This window comes from Sceloporus undulatus, chromosome 6, assembly GCF_019175285.1.
Source record: "Sceloporus undulatus isolate JIND9_A2432 ecotype Alabama chromosome 6, SceUnd_v1.1, whole genome shotgun sequence".
NCBI lineage: Eukaryota > Metazoa > Chordata > Lepidosauria > Squamata > Phrynosomatidae > Sceloporus > Sceloporus undulatus.
In genome coordinates this window covers 109,445,264-109,459,634 of record NC_056527.1, presented here as the reverse complement: position 1 = coordinate 109,459,634, position 14,371 = coordinate 109,445,264, and the positions used below count along the sequence as shown (strand labels likewise).

General features: G+C 42.7%; 1 protein-coding gene across 1 annotated transcript; it reads left to right on the top strand.

Moving 5' to 3' along the window:
- The first annotated feature begins 266 nt into the window (after positions 1 to 266).
- TRIM72 (tripartite motif containing 72) lies at positions 267 to 13,435 on the top strand. Its single transcript, XM_042476607.1, has 7 exons — positions 267 to 883; positions 4,624 to 5,041; positions 5,939 to 6,034; positions 8,097 to 8,327; positions 8,625 to 8,647; positions 11,022 to 11,140; positions 12,112 to 13,435. Exons 2-7 carry the CDS (start codon positions 4,643 to 4,645, stop codon positions 12,675 to 12,677), a joined length of 1,434 nt encoding a protein of 477 aa, XP_042332541.1. The 5' UTR covers positions 267 to 883; positions 4,624 to 4,642; the 3' UTR covers positions 12,678 to 13,435.
- The last annotated feature ends 936 nt before the right edge of the window (positions 13,436 to 14,371 follow it).

Sequence of the window (14,371 nt, the reverse complement as noted above, 5' to 3'; positions counted from 1 at the left end):
CTTTTCCTCTGTTTTTCCTTCTCTTTAACTTCGCATTATTTCATGTTACCAGTTATGTCATGTGATAAACTCCCCACATTTGCGGGTTTTTTCTAATTTAATTCTCATTTAAATCCCGTTTCTCTTTGGGATTTTCCTAGTGTGATAAACTCCTGTGATCAGCTTCTGGCAGATGTTGACCATAGAATTGCACTGGAGGACCTGGAGATTCCTAGAGAGGTGTTCTCCCAGGCAAAAAGAATAGTGTTTTTTTATATTTGTGGTTTTCCTACATTGACGGGGGTCCTTCACCCCTAACCCCAGCGAATGTGGAGGGACCACTGTATTTTATTCCAAGATGTAGATGTGCAATGAGTTATTTGCAAGCTGACGCTTTACAGTCAAGGTGGAGATTTACCACCACATCATTTCTAATAACCCAGTTTTATTCCATGGACCACCCACTTGATGGATCATCTCCCAAGTCATTTCCCATCGCACACACACGCTTAGTACACCCACTCAGTTTACTCTGCCTGTTCCCCAAAATCCACAAGTGTCAGATATAGTTATGAGCTGCCTGTCACTAGCCTGTGATATCCTTTGCTGGGACACTGGATACCAAAGAGTTTCCTTCTCTCAGCTGTTGCATGCATTCAAGAATTCGACTAAGCACTGTCCACCCACCGAAACAAGTAGGAGTTATAGGACACAAACTAGGTGATATCCTACCCTTCCCAGAATCATGGTGCATTATGAGCTATATATAGAAGATCTGGGTGGGACTGAGAGCCATTCACTTGACGTCTCTCCTTGTCCAAGGATGGTCGCTGTCTCTTTTGTGCCTGCCTGATCGCTGGATACTTGCTCTCCGAACACTGCTGCTTCCCTCAAATCTGCTCTAGTAAGGGTTTTTCTTCCTTCCTTCCTTCCTTCCTTCCTCATGTCGATTAATACTCCATGCCTTTAATTATGTTATAGATACATTGCAAGTGTTAGGATGGTCAAGCTGATATTATAAAATTAGGTAATGGTTGTAGTTGTTGTACACCTTCAAGTCGTTTCTAAAATGAACCGATCACAGGGTTTTCTTTGCCTGATTTGTACAGTGGGGGGTTGTCTTTGCCTTTCTCTGAGGCTGGGAATGAGCCACTTGCCCAAGGTCACCCTGTGGGTTTTCGTGGCCAAATCCCTAGTCCAACACTCAAACCACTCTACCATGTTAGCTCTTAAAGTTAGATCACAGAAGTTTAAAAGTGGGGTGGGAGGGGATCAGATGTGTGTTTTTAAATGCAAGAGGGAGAGAGTGGGGAGTTAGTGTTGGGGAGATCAGAATGAGGCAGAGGCCTGTTCTGAGAAAAAGCTATGACAGGACTGCCATTTTGCAGCCTGCAAGATCACACGCCAGTACCCATGTATTGCTTTGTTTGCTTTCTTTGTGAGGGCAGTTCTGGTATGGCAGTTCGAAGATCAAATGGGGTGTGAATGCTGCAGGTGGCCATGTATCCAGAGATCTAGCAATTGGTTGGTTTTAGGCAGATAAAGAGTTTATGATTATATTTTCTTCATACTGTCATGCAATTCTTAGGTGGAAATGCATCATTATTCCTCAGGAGGAGTAGCTTACCTAGTTAAGTTCGACCAAGTTCTTGATTCTAGGTGGTGAATTACAGGACAAAAATGTTTAAATGGGCTTCTTGTCTCATTTGGTTGTCCAAATCAAGGTACCACACAAGGGACATAATAAAGGCTTATAAAATCATCGACTGAGGGGAAGGAAAGAGAGGAGTTTGAGAAGTGGTGATAGCAAATGGTTTAGATTATTCTGTTTTTAGATGAAAAATTAGACAAGTAAATGAAGGTTTGGCTTAGCTATTCTATGGCAATTAGCTATGACAAGACAAATAGAACCTCTGTGTTCAAAAGCAGTTTACCTCTAATGCTAGGTACAAGTGACAAACACAGAGAAAATGACTATTCCCGTCATACCGTACTTGTGAGCTTATCATATAAAAGCAGATCTTAAATCTGCAAAGGTGTAAGACTGGGGATGTATAGATATATCTTCCTAGAATGTACAATGCCATGCATAACCAGCATATATCGACCACTGCAGAGCCACCTAAAAGCAAGTTAGAGCAAAATGCAACTGTTATACTATACAGAGTGAGAAGACAGAAGGAAGCAGGCAGGCAGGCATTGCTCAGTGCTGGGCTCTAGTTACCACTCTGGTTTTCCCTTCTGAACTATTTATAGGGCATTTGTCACCATGCCCAGCAGAGAGCCCAACAGCTGCTTTGCAAGTTTAAAATTTCAATAGATCAAACTGACCCAGCCCTTAGTGAGCACTGGAGGTACAAAATTGCACAGAGAAGAGGTGGAGATGGTGATGAAATCAAGAATATCCAATATCCCAAAGTTCAGAGAGCTGGGTAGGCTGGGGGTAAAGGCCAGAGTGACTGGGACTTAGGATACTTCAAGGGCAATAACTCCATCTGGAAGTTTAGAAGATTTATCCCTATGAGATATAACCTTTGTCCTGTTGAGTCTGGGGAGCCATTTGGGTTGGTCAAGCGGGAGATAAACAGATCTGACTACTGGAGGGGACAACTCTGTAAGGCTTCCAGCCTCCATCAGAAAATCCCAGTGAAATTAGGGGGAGTTGTGTACAGCTCCCATTCATTTCAAAGGGGCTTTGTGAAGGAGTGCACACAAAACCTGTGTGTTCTTTCTGCGTGCTGCATTATGCACTCATCTTTATGAAGGAGAGAGACCCTAATATCTGTTTATACAGATTTTTAATTATGCTGGGCCAGCTCCAGTGAGATCCTTGCTATCATTAGCACTAAAATCTGGGTGATAACTAATTCCTCTAGCCCCAGAAAACGTCTTCAGTCAGGCATGCCCAAAATGAATGTTTTTCAGAGGTTGAGGAGTCTCAATTTATGGCCATGTGCAGAAGACTACCAGTGATACAAAACTGTATAGAAAGACCCTAGTTCACTCTTTCACCCCACATTCTGCATATATTCAAGACTTTGGGATAGTGATTTTGGTCCATGTACAAAGCGCACTGCCAGAAGGCTGCCAAATGTCTCTCACTTTGGGAAAGAAAGGAATTCTTGTTTGCTATTACATGGTATATGGGCAGTGGCTATGAGGCTGAATTCCAAATCAGGAACCTTTGAATGTCTGTTTTGTCCATGTAGATTCACTAGCTAGTTTTAGGCAGTCCTTCCAGGGTGATGAATAATACCTTTTTTTAAACCTTTGGATGTTGTCATAAAGGTAAAATGAGATGATGCATGTGAAACACGTTGATTGATACAAATACTGTCTCCATATTTCAATTATAGTAACCCTACTCACCCTTTTAGCACCTTCTTTTTGTAGAGGGAACTATGGGATATACTGGGATGGATGGTGGGGGGAATGCCAGACACAACATCTCCAGATTTACAGAAAGGAGGCAAGATTTAAAACTTTTTTTCTTAAAGTAGGATTTAACAGAATTATAAATTAAAACCAGGGCAGAGGTATATCTTGTTACAATCCTGTGATACAGGTGTAGGCCCTGTCACACACTGGCCCTGAAGCTGCAACCACACAGCTGTTGTGTGAAGACAGAAGGTGGCAGCAGTGGTCTTTTTCTGGATGGTTCCTGTTTCAGTCCTTTCCTCTTTGTAACTTTCTCTTCTCTTGCAATCCAACTTATTTTAAAGTTTATCACACCGGGAAAATTGGATGTTTAGATCAATTAGAACTGTCATACAGTCTCCTTAGTCCCAACCCCCTGAGTCTTTTATATCTTTGGAACAGCCCAAAGGAACTATGTGCCAGATATCTGAAAAGAAACTATGGGCCAAAATAATTTGGATCACTTTGGAGGTATGCTGTTTAATGCATGCTTCCCAAGAGGCTGGAAACCGAGCCAAAGCCATGCTCCAATCCTAAGGGCCGGAGTGTAGCTTTGGCGCAGCTTCCGGCCTCTTGGATCCATGCATCATTTAAACAGCATACCTCCAAAGTAACCTGAAGCAGCTTTATTTTGGCTTGTCTGTTCAGGCCCGATGTTACACAGGGTCACTGTCAGAGCTTGAAAAAGTTACTTTATGAGAGTAGTTTCCAGACTCCTCCAGCCTCATGGCTACTGAGCATGTTGTGACTGGAGAATTTTGGGAGTTACTTTTTAAAGCTCTAGTTACATTTGAACTCCAAATTGACTTACAAAACTAGTCTGAAAACTGTTACCCAGAAGACATTTTCTTTGACCCCAAGATTGTAGAATGACCTGCCAGAGGGGACAAATCAGCCGTATATTCAGTTTGTGCTTAAAATGGCAGTAAAGATCAGTCTCTTCCAACAGATCTATCCAGATTATGTTTAAATTATGAATTGTATTGGTTTTATTGTTTTAACTGATGTTATTTGTTTAATCTGTTGTTGTTTCCAGCTTGATATATAGGGAGAGGTGGGTAAAAAACATACGATGATGAATGATGGCTTTAATGGTGATTGTTGTTGTTAAGGCCTTGTGTTATCTGATGTAATTATGAGGCCCTGGTAGTAGAATGTATCTGGGCATAGCAGAGAAAGTGGGGATATGGTTTCATGAGAATGACAAGCAGGGTCTTTGTTCCTCAGGTCCCTGTCCTCAGCCACTATGTCCAGCTCAAAGCAACGCCTCATTCAGGGCATGCACCAAGACCTCAGCTGCCCTGTCTGCCTGAAGCTATTCCAGTCTCCTGTGACAACAGAATGTGGGCACACTTTCTGCCAGGATTGCCTGTCCCGGGTGTCCAAAGATGAGGAGGACAAGGCCACCACCTGCCCCACCTGCCAGACCATCACCAAGGTGGAGCAGCTGCACATCAACCAGCAAATGGAGAACCTAGTACAGAGCTTCAAGCAGGTCCCCCAAGACCACTGTGAGGAGCATCTTGATCCACTGAGTGTTTACTGTGAGCAGGACCAGCAGGTCATCTGCGGGGTGTGTGCTTCTCTGGGCAAGCACAAGGGCCACAACATCATCACTGCTGCAGAGGCCCACCAAAGGATGAAGGTAGGCATCAGGGTACAAAGACCCACAAACCTGGAATCAAATTTCCCCATTTCTCCTGTCTGCCTCATATCACTCCATCTGCCATAGCTGGCCTCACAGTGACTCCTAGTGCTAGCAAACTTTACCTGTGGGTAGAATTCAGAGACATAGTCATGTTAGTCTGGATTATCAGTGACGATGGCAGAGTCACAGGCCACCATTTTCTATCAGATGATGTTTCTGTTGTAGTTTAGTTGTTCTGGGAGGATCTTAATGCAAGGAAAGGCCATTCGCCTTCTTGGCCATGTGGACAAAAGGCAATAAAAGACAGGTAATAAAATTCCAGCTCTATTAACAACAGAAAAGTAACTTCCCTTGAGATCCAGGTTGTCCCTGTCCTGTGTAAAGCTTAACTGCTCCTTTCTTAGGCAGAGAACAGTGCAGAAGCAAACAAAGAATGTTGTTTGCAAGTGTAGCCTATCTCCCACCTAGTAGCAATGAGAACCGTACAAGCAGGTTAGTAACAGAGGGATATTTACTCCCTCAATCCATTCCTAGCCTTCTTATCTTTTCTCAATCTCAAACTGCCAAGATAACACAAAAATTAACCAATCAGGTCACTAATACAAATTGATTCTTTATTTGCTGGATAGTGGTTAACATCTGGCCATGAAACTAAAAACTAACATCTGTCCACCTCATTTCCAATTTCTCCAGTTGCTTTCTGACATGCTGCCTCATGTACTTGGAAAAATGTCTCTCTTTATGAAATAAAAAAGTCTTAATTACACCAGATTTACCATAACCACTCAGGATTGGGCCATTGGGTTGAAATCCAGCATAATAAAGTTTTGTTTAAATTTGCTCTGAATTAGCCCTGTGACCTTTTTCTCTTTCCGATTTTTGGAACAATTTTAGAAACAACTTCCTCAGCAACAAGTCCAACTGCAAGAGGCTCAAATACGCAAAGAAAAAACTATTGCTCTGCTGAACCGGCAAATAGCAGAAGTGGAGGTGAGTCATGTATAAGAATGGGTGGGGGCAGTGGAGTCCCATGCTTGGTGTCACCGGGTGCAAGGGGGCTGCAGAGGGGGACAGTGGTGGCTGAAAAGGCGTGCTTGCTCTCCTCCTTTGCCATGGTGGCAGCCTCCTCCTGTTGAGGAAGCTACTGCTGCAATGAAACCTGGAGGGGCACACTTGTCTCGTCTCACTCTACAGCAGAAGGAGGGCTCAACCAGGTGTCACTCCTCTTCTGAGATGTCACTTGGTGTAGGCTGTACCCCCTGCACATCCTAGTGATGCAACTGGGGGGGGGGATATGAAGGTCCAGTGTTAAAAAATACAATGTATTTTCCTCACCACCTATCAGCAAACAAGATGAATTCTTTATTTGTGTGAACATCGCTTAACATTTATTCCGGGACTGAAAAACATCAAAATGAACTAGCATTAATTAATAAAGATAATTGTATTTTCCAAGCTCTCAGTTCTTCAGTATACTGCCCCAGTGGTGAGAGAAATGAAAATAACATGGGGGAGCTGTTCAATGGGAAGAAAATGGCAGAGACCAGGGAAGAACATGCATATGTTTCAACATTTCATAGATGAAAACTGGGACAGTATGGCCAAGCAATGTCAGAATGTGGTCAAAATGGCAAAAGTTACAAACGTGGAAGAACACATAAGATAGAAATGGCAGCAGCTGACTTTTCCTTGAGCCTATAGGGAAAGGCATAAATTTTCCCTTTCTTCTTCTCTCTGTTCCACTAGGTTAAATGAGTGCAGGCTACTTCTCCATTTTGAATTCAGTTTGCAACAACTGAAGTAAGCTGAAAACAAAGAGGGAAAGTGGAAGGAGGAGAGAACAACTGGAACATTTTAAAAGGATCTGAAAAACTGGGACAGCAGAGGATTAATTGGGACTGTCCCTGACAAATCAAATCAGGATAGTTGGAGCATGTGAGGATAAGGCAACTGTTAAGTGGATTTGTAACTGGTTGACTGGATGAACCCAAAGGGTGCTCAACAATGGCACCTTTTCATCCTGGAGAGAAGTGACCAGTGGAGTCCCACAGGGCTCTGTCCTGGGCCCAGTACTGTTCAACATCTTTATCAATGACTTAGAGGAAAAATTGGGGGAATACTTATCAAATTTGCAGATGACACCAAATTAGGAGTAATAGCTAATACCTCAGAGGACAGGATCAAAATTCAAGATGACCTGAATAGACTAGAAAGCTGGGCCAAAGCTAACAAAATAAAATTCAACACGGAGAAATGTAAGGTACTGCACTAAGGACGGAAAAAATGAAATGCACAGATATAGGATGGGCGACACCTGGCTGAATGAAACTACATGTGAAAGATATCTGGGAGTCCAAATAGACCACAAGTTGAACATGAGTCAACAGTGCGACGCAGCAGCTGAAAAGGCCAATGCAATTTTAGGCTGCATCAATAAAAGTATAGAGTCTAGATCAAGGGAATAGTGCCACTCTATTCTGCTCTGGTCAGGCCCCACCTGGAATACTGTGTCCAGGTCTGGGCACAATTTAAAAAGGATGTGGAAAAACTGGAGCGACTAAAATGGTGAAGGGTCTGGAAGACTTGCCCTATGAGGAACGCCTTAGGGAGCTGGGTATGTTTAGTCTGGAGAAAAGAAGGTTAAGAGGTGATATGATAGCCCTGTTTAAATATTTGAAGGGATGTCATATTGAGGAGGGAGCAAGCTTGTTTACTGCTGCTCCAGAGACTAGGACCCGGAGCAATGGATGCAAGCTGCAGGAAAAGAGATTCCACCTCAACATTAGGAGCAACTCCCTGACAGTAAGGGCTGTTCGACAGTGGAACACACTTCCTCAGAGTGTAGTGGCGTCTCCCTCCTTGGAGGTCTTCAAACGGAGGCTGGATGGCCATCTGTCGGGGGTGCTTTGATTTGGATTTCCTGCGTGGCAGGGGGTTGGACTGGATGGCCCTTGTGGTCTCTTCCAACTCAATGATTCTATGATTCTACATGGGTGTAATCCAAGGGTTTCTCTCTTTCTGTGTCTCTTTCTCTGTTTCTTGCCTGTCCCAGGACACAGTGTCTCAGTTCAAGCAGCAAGTGTCTGAACAGCTAGGAGTAATGCGTGCCTACCTAGGGGCACTGGAAGTTTCTCTAGGCCGAGAGGCTGAGCGTGTGCAGCACCAAGCCACAGATGCCTTGCAAAATGAGCGCAAAACCATGACCCGCTACCTAGAGCAGCTCAGACAGATGGAGACGGTGCTTGGGGAAGTGCAAGACAAGCCACAGACCGAATTTCTCAGGGTGAGGCACCCTTATTTCCATCTTTATGACATTGGACAGTTTTGGACTCAGCTAAGGTCTATGCAGAACAGTGACCATTAAGCTTAGATAAATTTTAGCCTGTATCTTGTGTAGTCGTGCAGCATGATTTTTTGCAACACAGTTTCAAATGAACTCTTACTATATTTCACAAGGGCAGCTGGTATGGGATGTTTGTTACAGGTTGTAGGGGCTACCTTCTTTTATTCCATTCTTTCACGTCTTTCTTTCTTTCTTTCTTTCTTTCTTTCTTTCTTTCTTTCTATAATTTTTCTACAGCAATACTGCCTGGTTGCCAGCAGGTAAGCAAGTATTCTTTTACAAAAGATTACCAGCATTGCATCTTTAAGAGTTATACACATTCCCACCAATCCTTCTTTCCGTCCTCTCTTCAGTAGCAGTAGAAGTTCTTTGACAGCCAGTGTGGCGTAGTAGTTTGGGTGCTGGACTACAATTCGGGAGACCAAGGTTCAATTCCCAGCTCGGCCATGAAACCCACTGGGTGACCTTGGGCAAGTCACATGCTCTCAGCCTCAGGGGAAGGCAATGCCAAAACTCCTCTGAACAAATCTTGCCAAGAAAGCCTCATGATGAATTTGCCTTAGGGTTGCCATAAGTCAGAAATAACTTGAAGGCACACAACAACAAAGAAGCCCTTTGTCCTAAATTACACACCTTACACACTCAATTCCTATGTTACCTCAGTCATTCAGAAGCAGGTCCTTTGTGAGATAGGTCCTTATCACATGGAGGTTTTTGCAGCTCTGCTCCGAAGCCACTGCGAATTCATGTTAAAACGTGATGTATTATCTCACATGATTGCTTTCTATGGGGGATCGTTCTGAGGCGGATCCACAGTCAATCCAAAGTGATTCCTCGTTTTTTGTGAATTTGGTAACAAGCGAGTTCACAAAAATTGTTTCCAAGCTCACTTCAATTTCAATCCGAATTGGTCTGGTTTGGAATGCAACTTTGCTTCCGTCCTGGTACACCCCCCCAAACCTCCAAGGTCCCACATTTTCCATGATGCAGTGCTGCAATTTTGCTCCATTTGCCTCTGGTGCTCCTTCAAGAACAGAGGCTGCATAATATTTCTTTAATAATAATAATAATAATAATAATAATAATAATAATAATGATGATGGAACACAAGGCATTGGAAAATAATAATAATAATAATAATAATAATAATAATAATAATAATAATAATAATAATGTTAGTTTGCTGAGGCACCAGAGCTCTCTGGCAGAGAAGGCTCAATGTCTCACGACACTACAGTTCCCAGAATTCCGTAGCACTGAGCCAGGACAGTTAAAGTGGAGTCAAACCAGATTATTTCTCCAGTGCAGATGCAACCTGAGAGAAGGCAACTTACAAAGGAAAGGAGAGTGGATGGGATTCAGGGAGGCGGTACTTTAGGGAGGATGGAGAATAAGGGAAACCAGAACATTTCTGCACTTCTCCAAAATGGGTCTCCTTCAGCTCTAAAGGATTTACTTCCATGTAAACCTGCAGCTTCTACACTGATTATTTTGCAGTGAAATAAATTTTTATTACTATTATTATTATTATTAAAATTTATTTCACTGCAAAATAATAATAATAATAATAATAATAATAATAATAATAATAATAATTTTGCCAGTGATACATTTGGATGAAGCAGAGGGCATGTAGGGATAGGTGACATTCCCTATCATTCAGGTGAGGCTAGCATTCATGTGAAACTGGAACCAGGAAGTGGCCCCCTTCTTCACCTCGGAAGTGCAAAGGTTCAGATCCTCACTGAGCATGTGCAAGAGTCCCAATTCACATTGGTAAATCCGCATGGTATGTACTGGTGTGTTAATTTAATGTGCACTCACTCCGCTTTGACTCAGGAATGACCACAATTTCAGTTTTCATGTGTGATAATCCATCATGTGAATTGCCTTGGATTTGAATTGACTCTGCTTCCCCTTCACTTTGAATTGGCTCTAGATTGGAGTTCCAGTTTCACGTGTGATAAGGGCAATAGTAATATTTAGCTCTTTTTGTACTGATAAGAGAGTGAAGAAAGGAGCAAAACTTTAACATACATAGCCCCAAAAAGAGAGAAGCTTAAAATAGAGGTAATTTTTACATAATATTCTGGTTAATTTGATGCCTCGTAGGGTTTAATTTTATTGCAACAGTTTTACTTGGCTTTTCATGCTGAAAGAAGTTGGACTGGCAGCAAAATGTTGCAATGTAACAGTGGTCCTGTTCTGAGTTGGACCCAGCCAGCCATCTCCTCCTCTCCCAGGAAACTGCAGTCCTTTTTATCACTCCACCCCCATCCATCAGCACTTTATGCCTGTTGAATAGTATATTCAGTCCTCATTGGTCTTTTTATGTGTGTCTGGGGGGGGATGGGGGATGGTCCATACCCTTTGATTTCTTTTCTAAGTACTAAGCCTTTCAGAACATCTCTTTGTGGACAAATGATGTCATTTGGACTATAATGGAGAATGCATTTGCTCTTAATTTATAGGGCATCACTGCCACTCTTAACATTTTCCAAAACCTAAATGGCTATGATGTTTAAAATAGACATTTTGAAAAAGTTAGACAAATAAATAAACAGAATATAGCCTTGAATTTTTTGGGTTGTGGCAATGTTGTCTCACATCCTCTCATTCCCTTCATTGCTAAAGACTCCAGAAGATCCTTGGAGAATCCCCACCTATTGCCCGCATGGACATCCAGCTCCCCATTATTTCAGATGAGTTCAAGTTCCAGGTGTGGAGGAAAATGTACCGTGCACTGATGCCAGGTAATGATCTTAGCAGGGAGCAACTGTATGAAAAGACTAACTGTACTTTTGTTAAAAAGTCAGAATTTTGCATCACTTTTTAAAACAGCTAGAGAGGATTCCTTTCCTCCCTAATATATATTGCCACCCCTCTATATCTCTTGTGCCTGACTTCTTCCACTACTTCGGGGGGGGGGGGGGGGAGACTGGTTTTGGTCTGGAAAACAATACAAAGGAGTAGTTAAATTTTTCCTCACACAATCTAGAAAACCAATGTCTGGCAATTTCACAGTGTCATTCTTTGTTAGCACATTCAAAGTGGTCATATGATTCTGAATCAATCAACTTCCAGTTTTGCTCAAAAAGAGAATAAACTAAGGAAAGTCCACCCACAGACTGAAGTCAACCCACAGATTAAATGCTTTTAAAGAAAATAAAGAAAAAGGCATTATCCTTATATTCAAAGTTTACCATCTGGACTGTACAATTATAGCAGTTTGAAACTGGTTTAACTGCCAAGGCTCCAGTCTATGGCATTCTGGAATTAACAGTCTGGGGAGAAGCAAAAGAGCTTACTGACAGAGAATTATATGTATCTCTCCTTAAACTGCAGTTCCAGGATTCCATAGGATGGTATCACAGCACTTAAAACTTTATTGCATGACAAAAGAAAGCCAAGACATAATGGGAGAGAAGTGGATTTCTCCTTGCCTCTCCACTTCTGTTCTCTTCCTGAGGGAGACACTAATAAAAGTATGCCTTTTGTCATGATGGCAAAATTTGTTTGGCAAAAGGCACACTTTTATGACTGTCTTCCTTGGGAAGAGAACAGAAGTGCTACAACAGCATGTAGAGAGGAAAGGAGAAAGCCACTTCTCTTTCACTCCATCTCAGCTTTCTTTTGTCATGTGATAAGGCTCTTTAAGTGGAATCCTACCACTATAGTTCTGGATCATGTAAGAGATGATGCTCTTCTCCTTCCTCTTCCCCAGGTTTGGAGAACCTGACCTTTGACCCAGACACTGCCCAAGCCAACCTGGTGGTCTCTGAGGATGGCAAGCGGGTGGAGTGTGTGGAACACAAGCAGGCTGTGAGCGTGGATGACCCCCAGCGCTTTGACAAGGCCAACTGTGTGGTGTCATGCCAGAGCTTCTCACAAGGCGAGCATTACTGGGAGGTGACTGTAGGGGATAAGCCCCGATGGACCCTCGGTGTCATCTCGGCTGAGACTGGACGCAAGGGACGTCTGAATGCTCTTCCATCCCATGGCATATGGGTGCTAGGCTGCAAGGACGGCAAGACCTATGAAGCCCATGTGGAACACAAGGAGCCACGGGTGCTGAAGCTGGAGCAGAAGCCCACCCGCATTGGCATCTACCTCAGCTTTGATGATGGCATCCTGGCCTTCTATGATTCTAGTGATGAAGACAACCTGGTACAGATCTTTGCTTTCCATGAGCGCTTTACGGGTACTCTCTACCCCTTCTTTGACCCCTGCTGGCATGATAAAGGCAAAAACAGCCAAGCTTTGGTTATTTATACTCCACAGACAGAATAGCAATAATCAGAACCTGACTTGAGTGGAGATAGTTCACAGTCAAATATAATTGTATAGAATAGGGGTGGAAAAAGTGCAGCCTGCAGACCATAAGCGGAGCCCCAGGGCTTTTTTGTAGCCCCCAGAAGTAATTTGTTTTGCAAACCTGACCTTTTTTAAAACTCTACAAAGTATGCAGCCATTGGCAGACTTTGGAAGGGCCCTTGAAAAATGGTTTGTCTCCAACTGTCTGCTAAGAAGTGTGGGGTTAAATTTTGCCACATTTTAGGCCCAGGAGAGGCCTTTTTAAAAAATGAAAAGTAAACTGGAGGTGACTCCTGTGTTAAAAAGTTTTCTCCTGCACCCAAAATGGCCCAGTGGCCGGGGGCGGGGGGGGGGGGTCTAAAACATGGTGAAAATGCCTACCAGCCCCCAGCTGAGAACATCTTTGGGTGCATTCTGGGGCAGTTTTTTAAAAAAGTGAAGGAAGCCCTCAAATTTGGCAACTTTACCTGGGGGGTGCCTTCCAAATTCTCCTGAGGGGCTAATGCAGCTCCCTAGCCTCCTGCGGTTGTTTACCACTGAAATAGATACACCCAGCCACTTTCCCTGTTGTAACATCCTACAAAATATACAGAATGGCTACCTCTGGCTGAGCCATATCCCAGGTATCCCATAGATTATTGTCAATTTTAATTCTGTTCCCTGATCACTGCATTCACCTAACAGTATGTATAAATAGATGGATTACTTTACTCAGAATAAAGAGTCAGGTACCATGTCTGGAATCCTCTTCTTGATTTGAAAATGAAACCTCTTCTACCCTTGCAGTCTGCAAGGTAAAACTGACAATTATGTGGGCAGCATCTGCAGATTTCAAAATACAGTTGGCCCTCCGTATCCATGGATTCAAGTATCCATGCCTTGAAAATACTCAAAAATATATGAATTCAAAAACGCAAACCTTGTTTTTGTCATTTTATTTAAGGGACCTCATTTTACTATCCATTGTATTTAAGGGACTTGAGCAGCCATGGATTTTGGTATCCACCCCAGCAGATACCAAGGGCCCACTGTAAGAGAAAAGGCCTGGGCATTCCCTCACACAGTCAGGGATTGGTCTCTAGTGGTCTACACAGCATTCTGTTTTTGTTCCATGGCTGCTATTTCCTTGCCACTTCCCACATCCTTATTTCCACACATTTCTCTCTGCCATTGCAATCTTCATCAAAGGGACTAATGTCTAAATGAACAAAGTACAATAAAAAACATAAATGGAAAAAAGATGGCTGTACAAATGGTGCAGAAATAAGTAGGTATTGCACATACTTCACACACATTTTTTGCTAACCATAACACTTCATTCTTCCCAATACTGGACACGGATCTTGTTTGATGCACAAACTTCAGTTAAGAACACAACTTAGTTCTGCCCATCACTGCAGGATCATAATCACAGCATGGATCATGAATCAAAGCACACTGGTGGCTATCAGCCATTGTTAATCTGTTCATCTGCCTTCAATCTTCCAAAAAGCAAACCTTGATTTTGGCATTTTATATAAGAGATACCATTTTACTATGCAATTGTATTTAATGGGACTTTGACCAAACCCCAGCTAATACCAAGTACCCAACGTATTAGCATCTTGTAAACCACAAGGAAAAGATTCACAAGATTGCTCTAGATGTTTCCTTTTAAAACAAACATACAA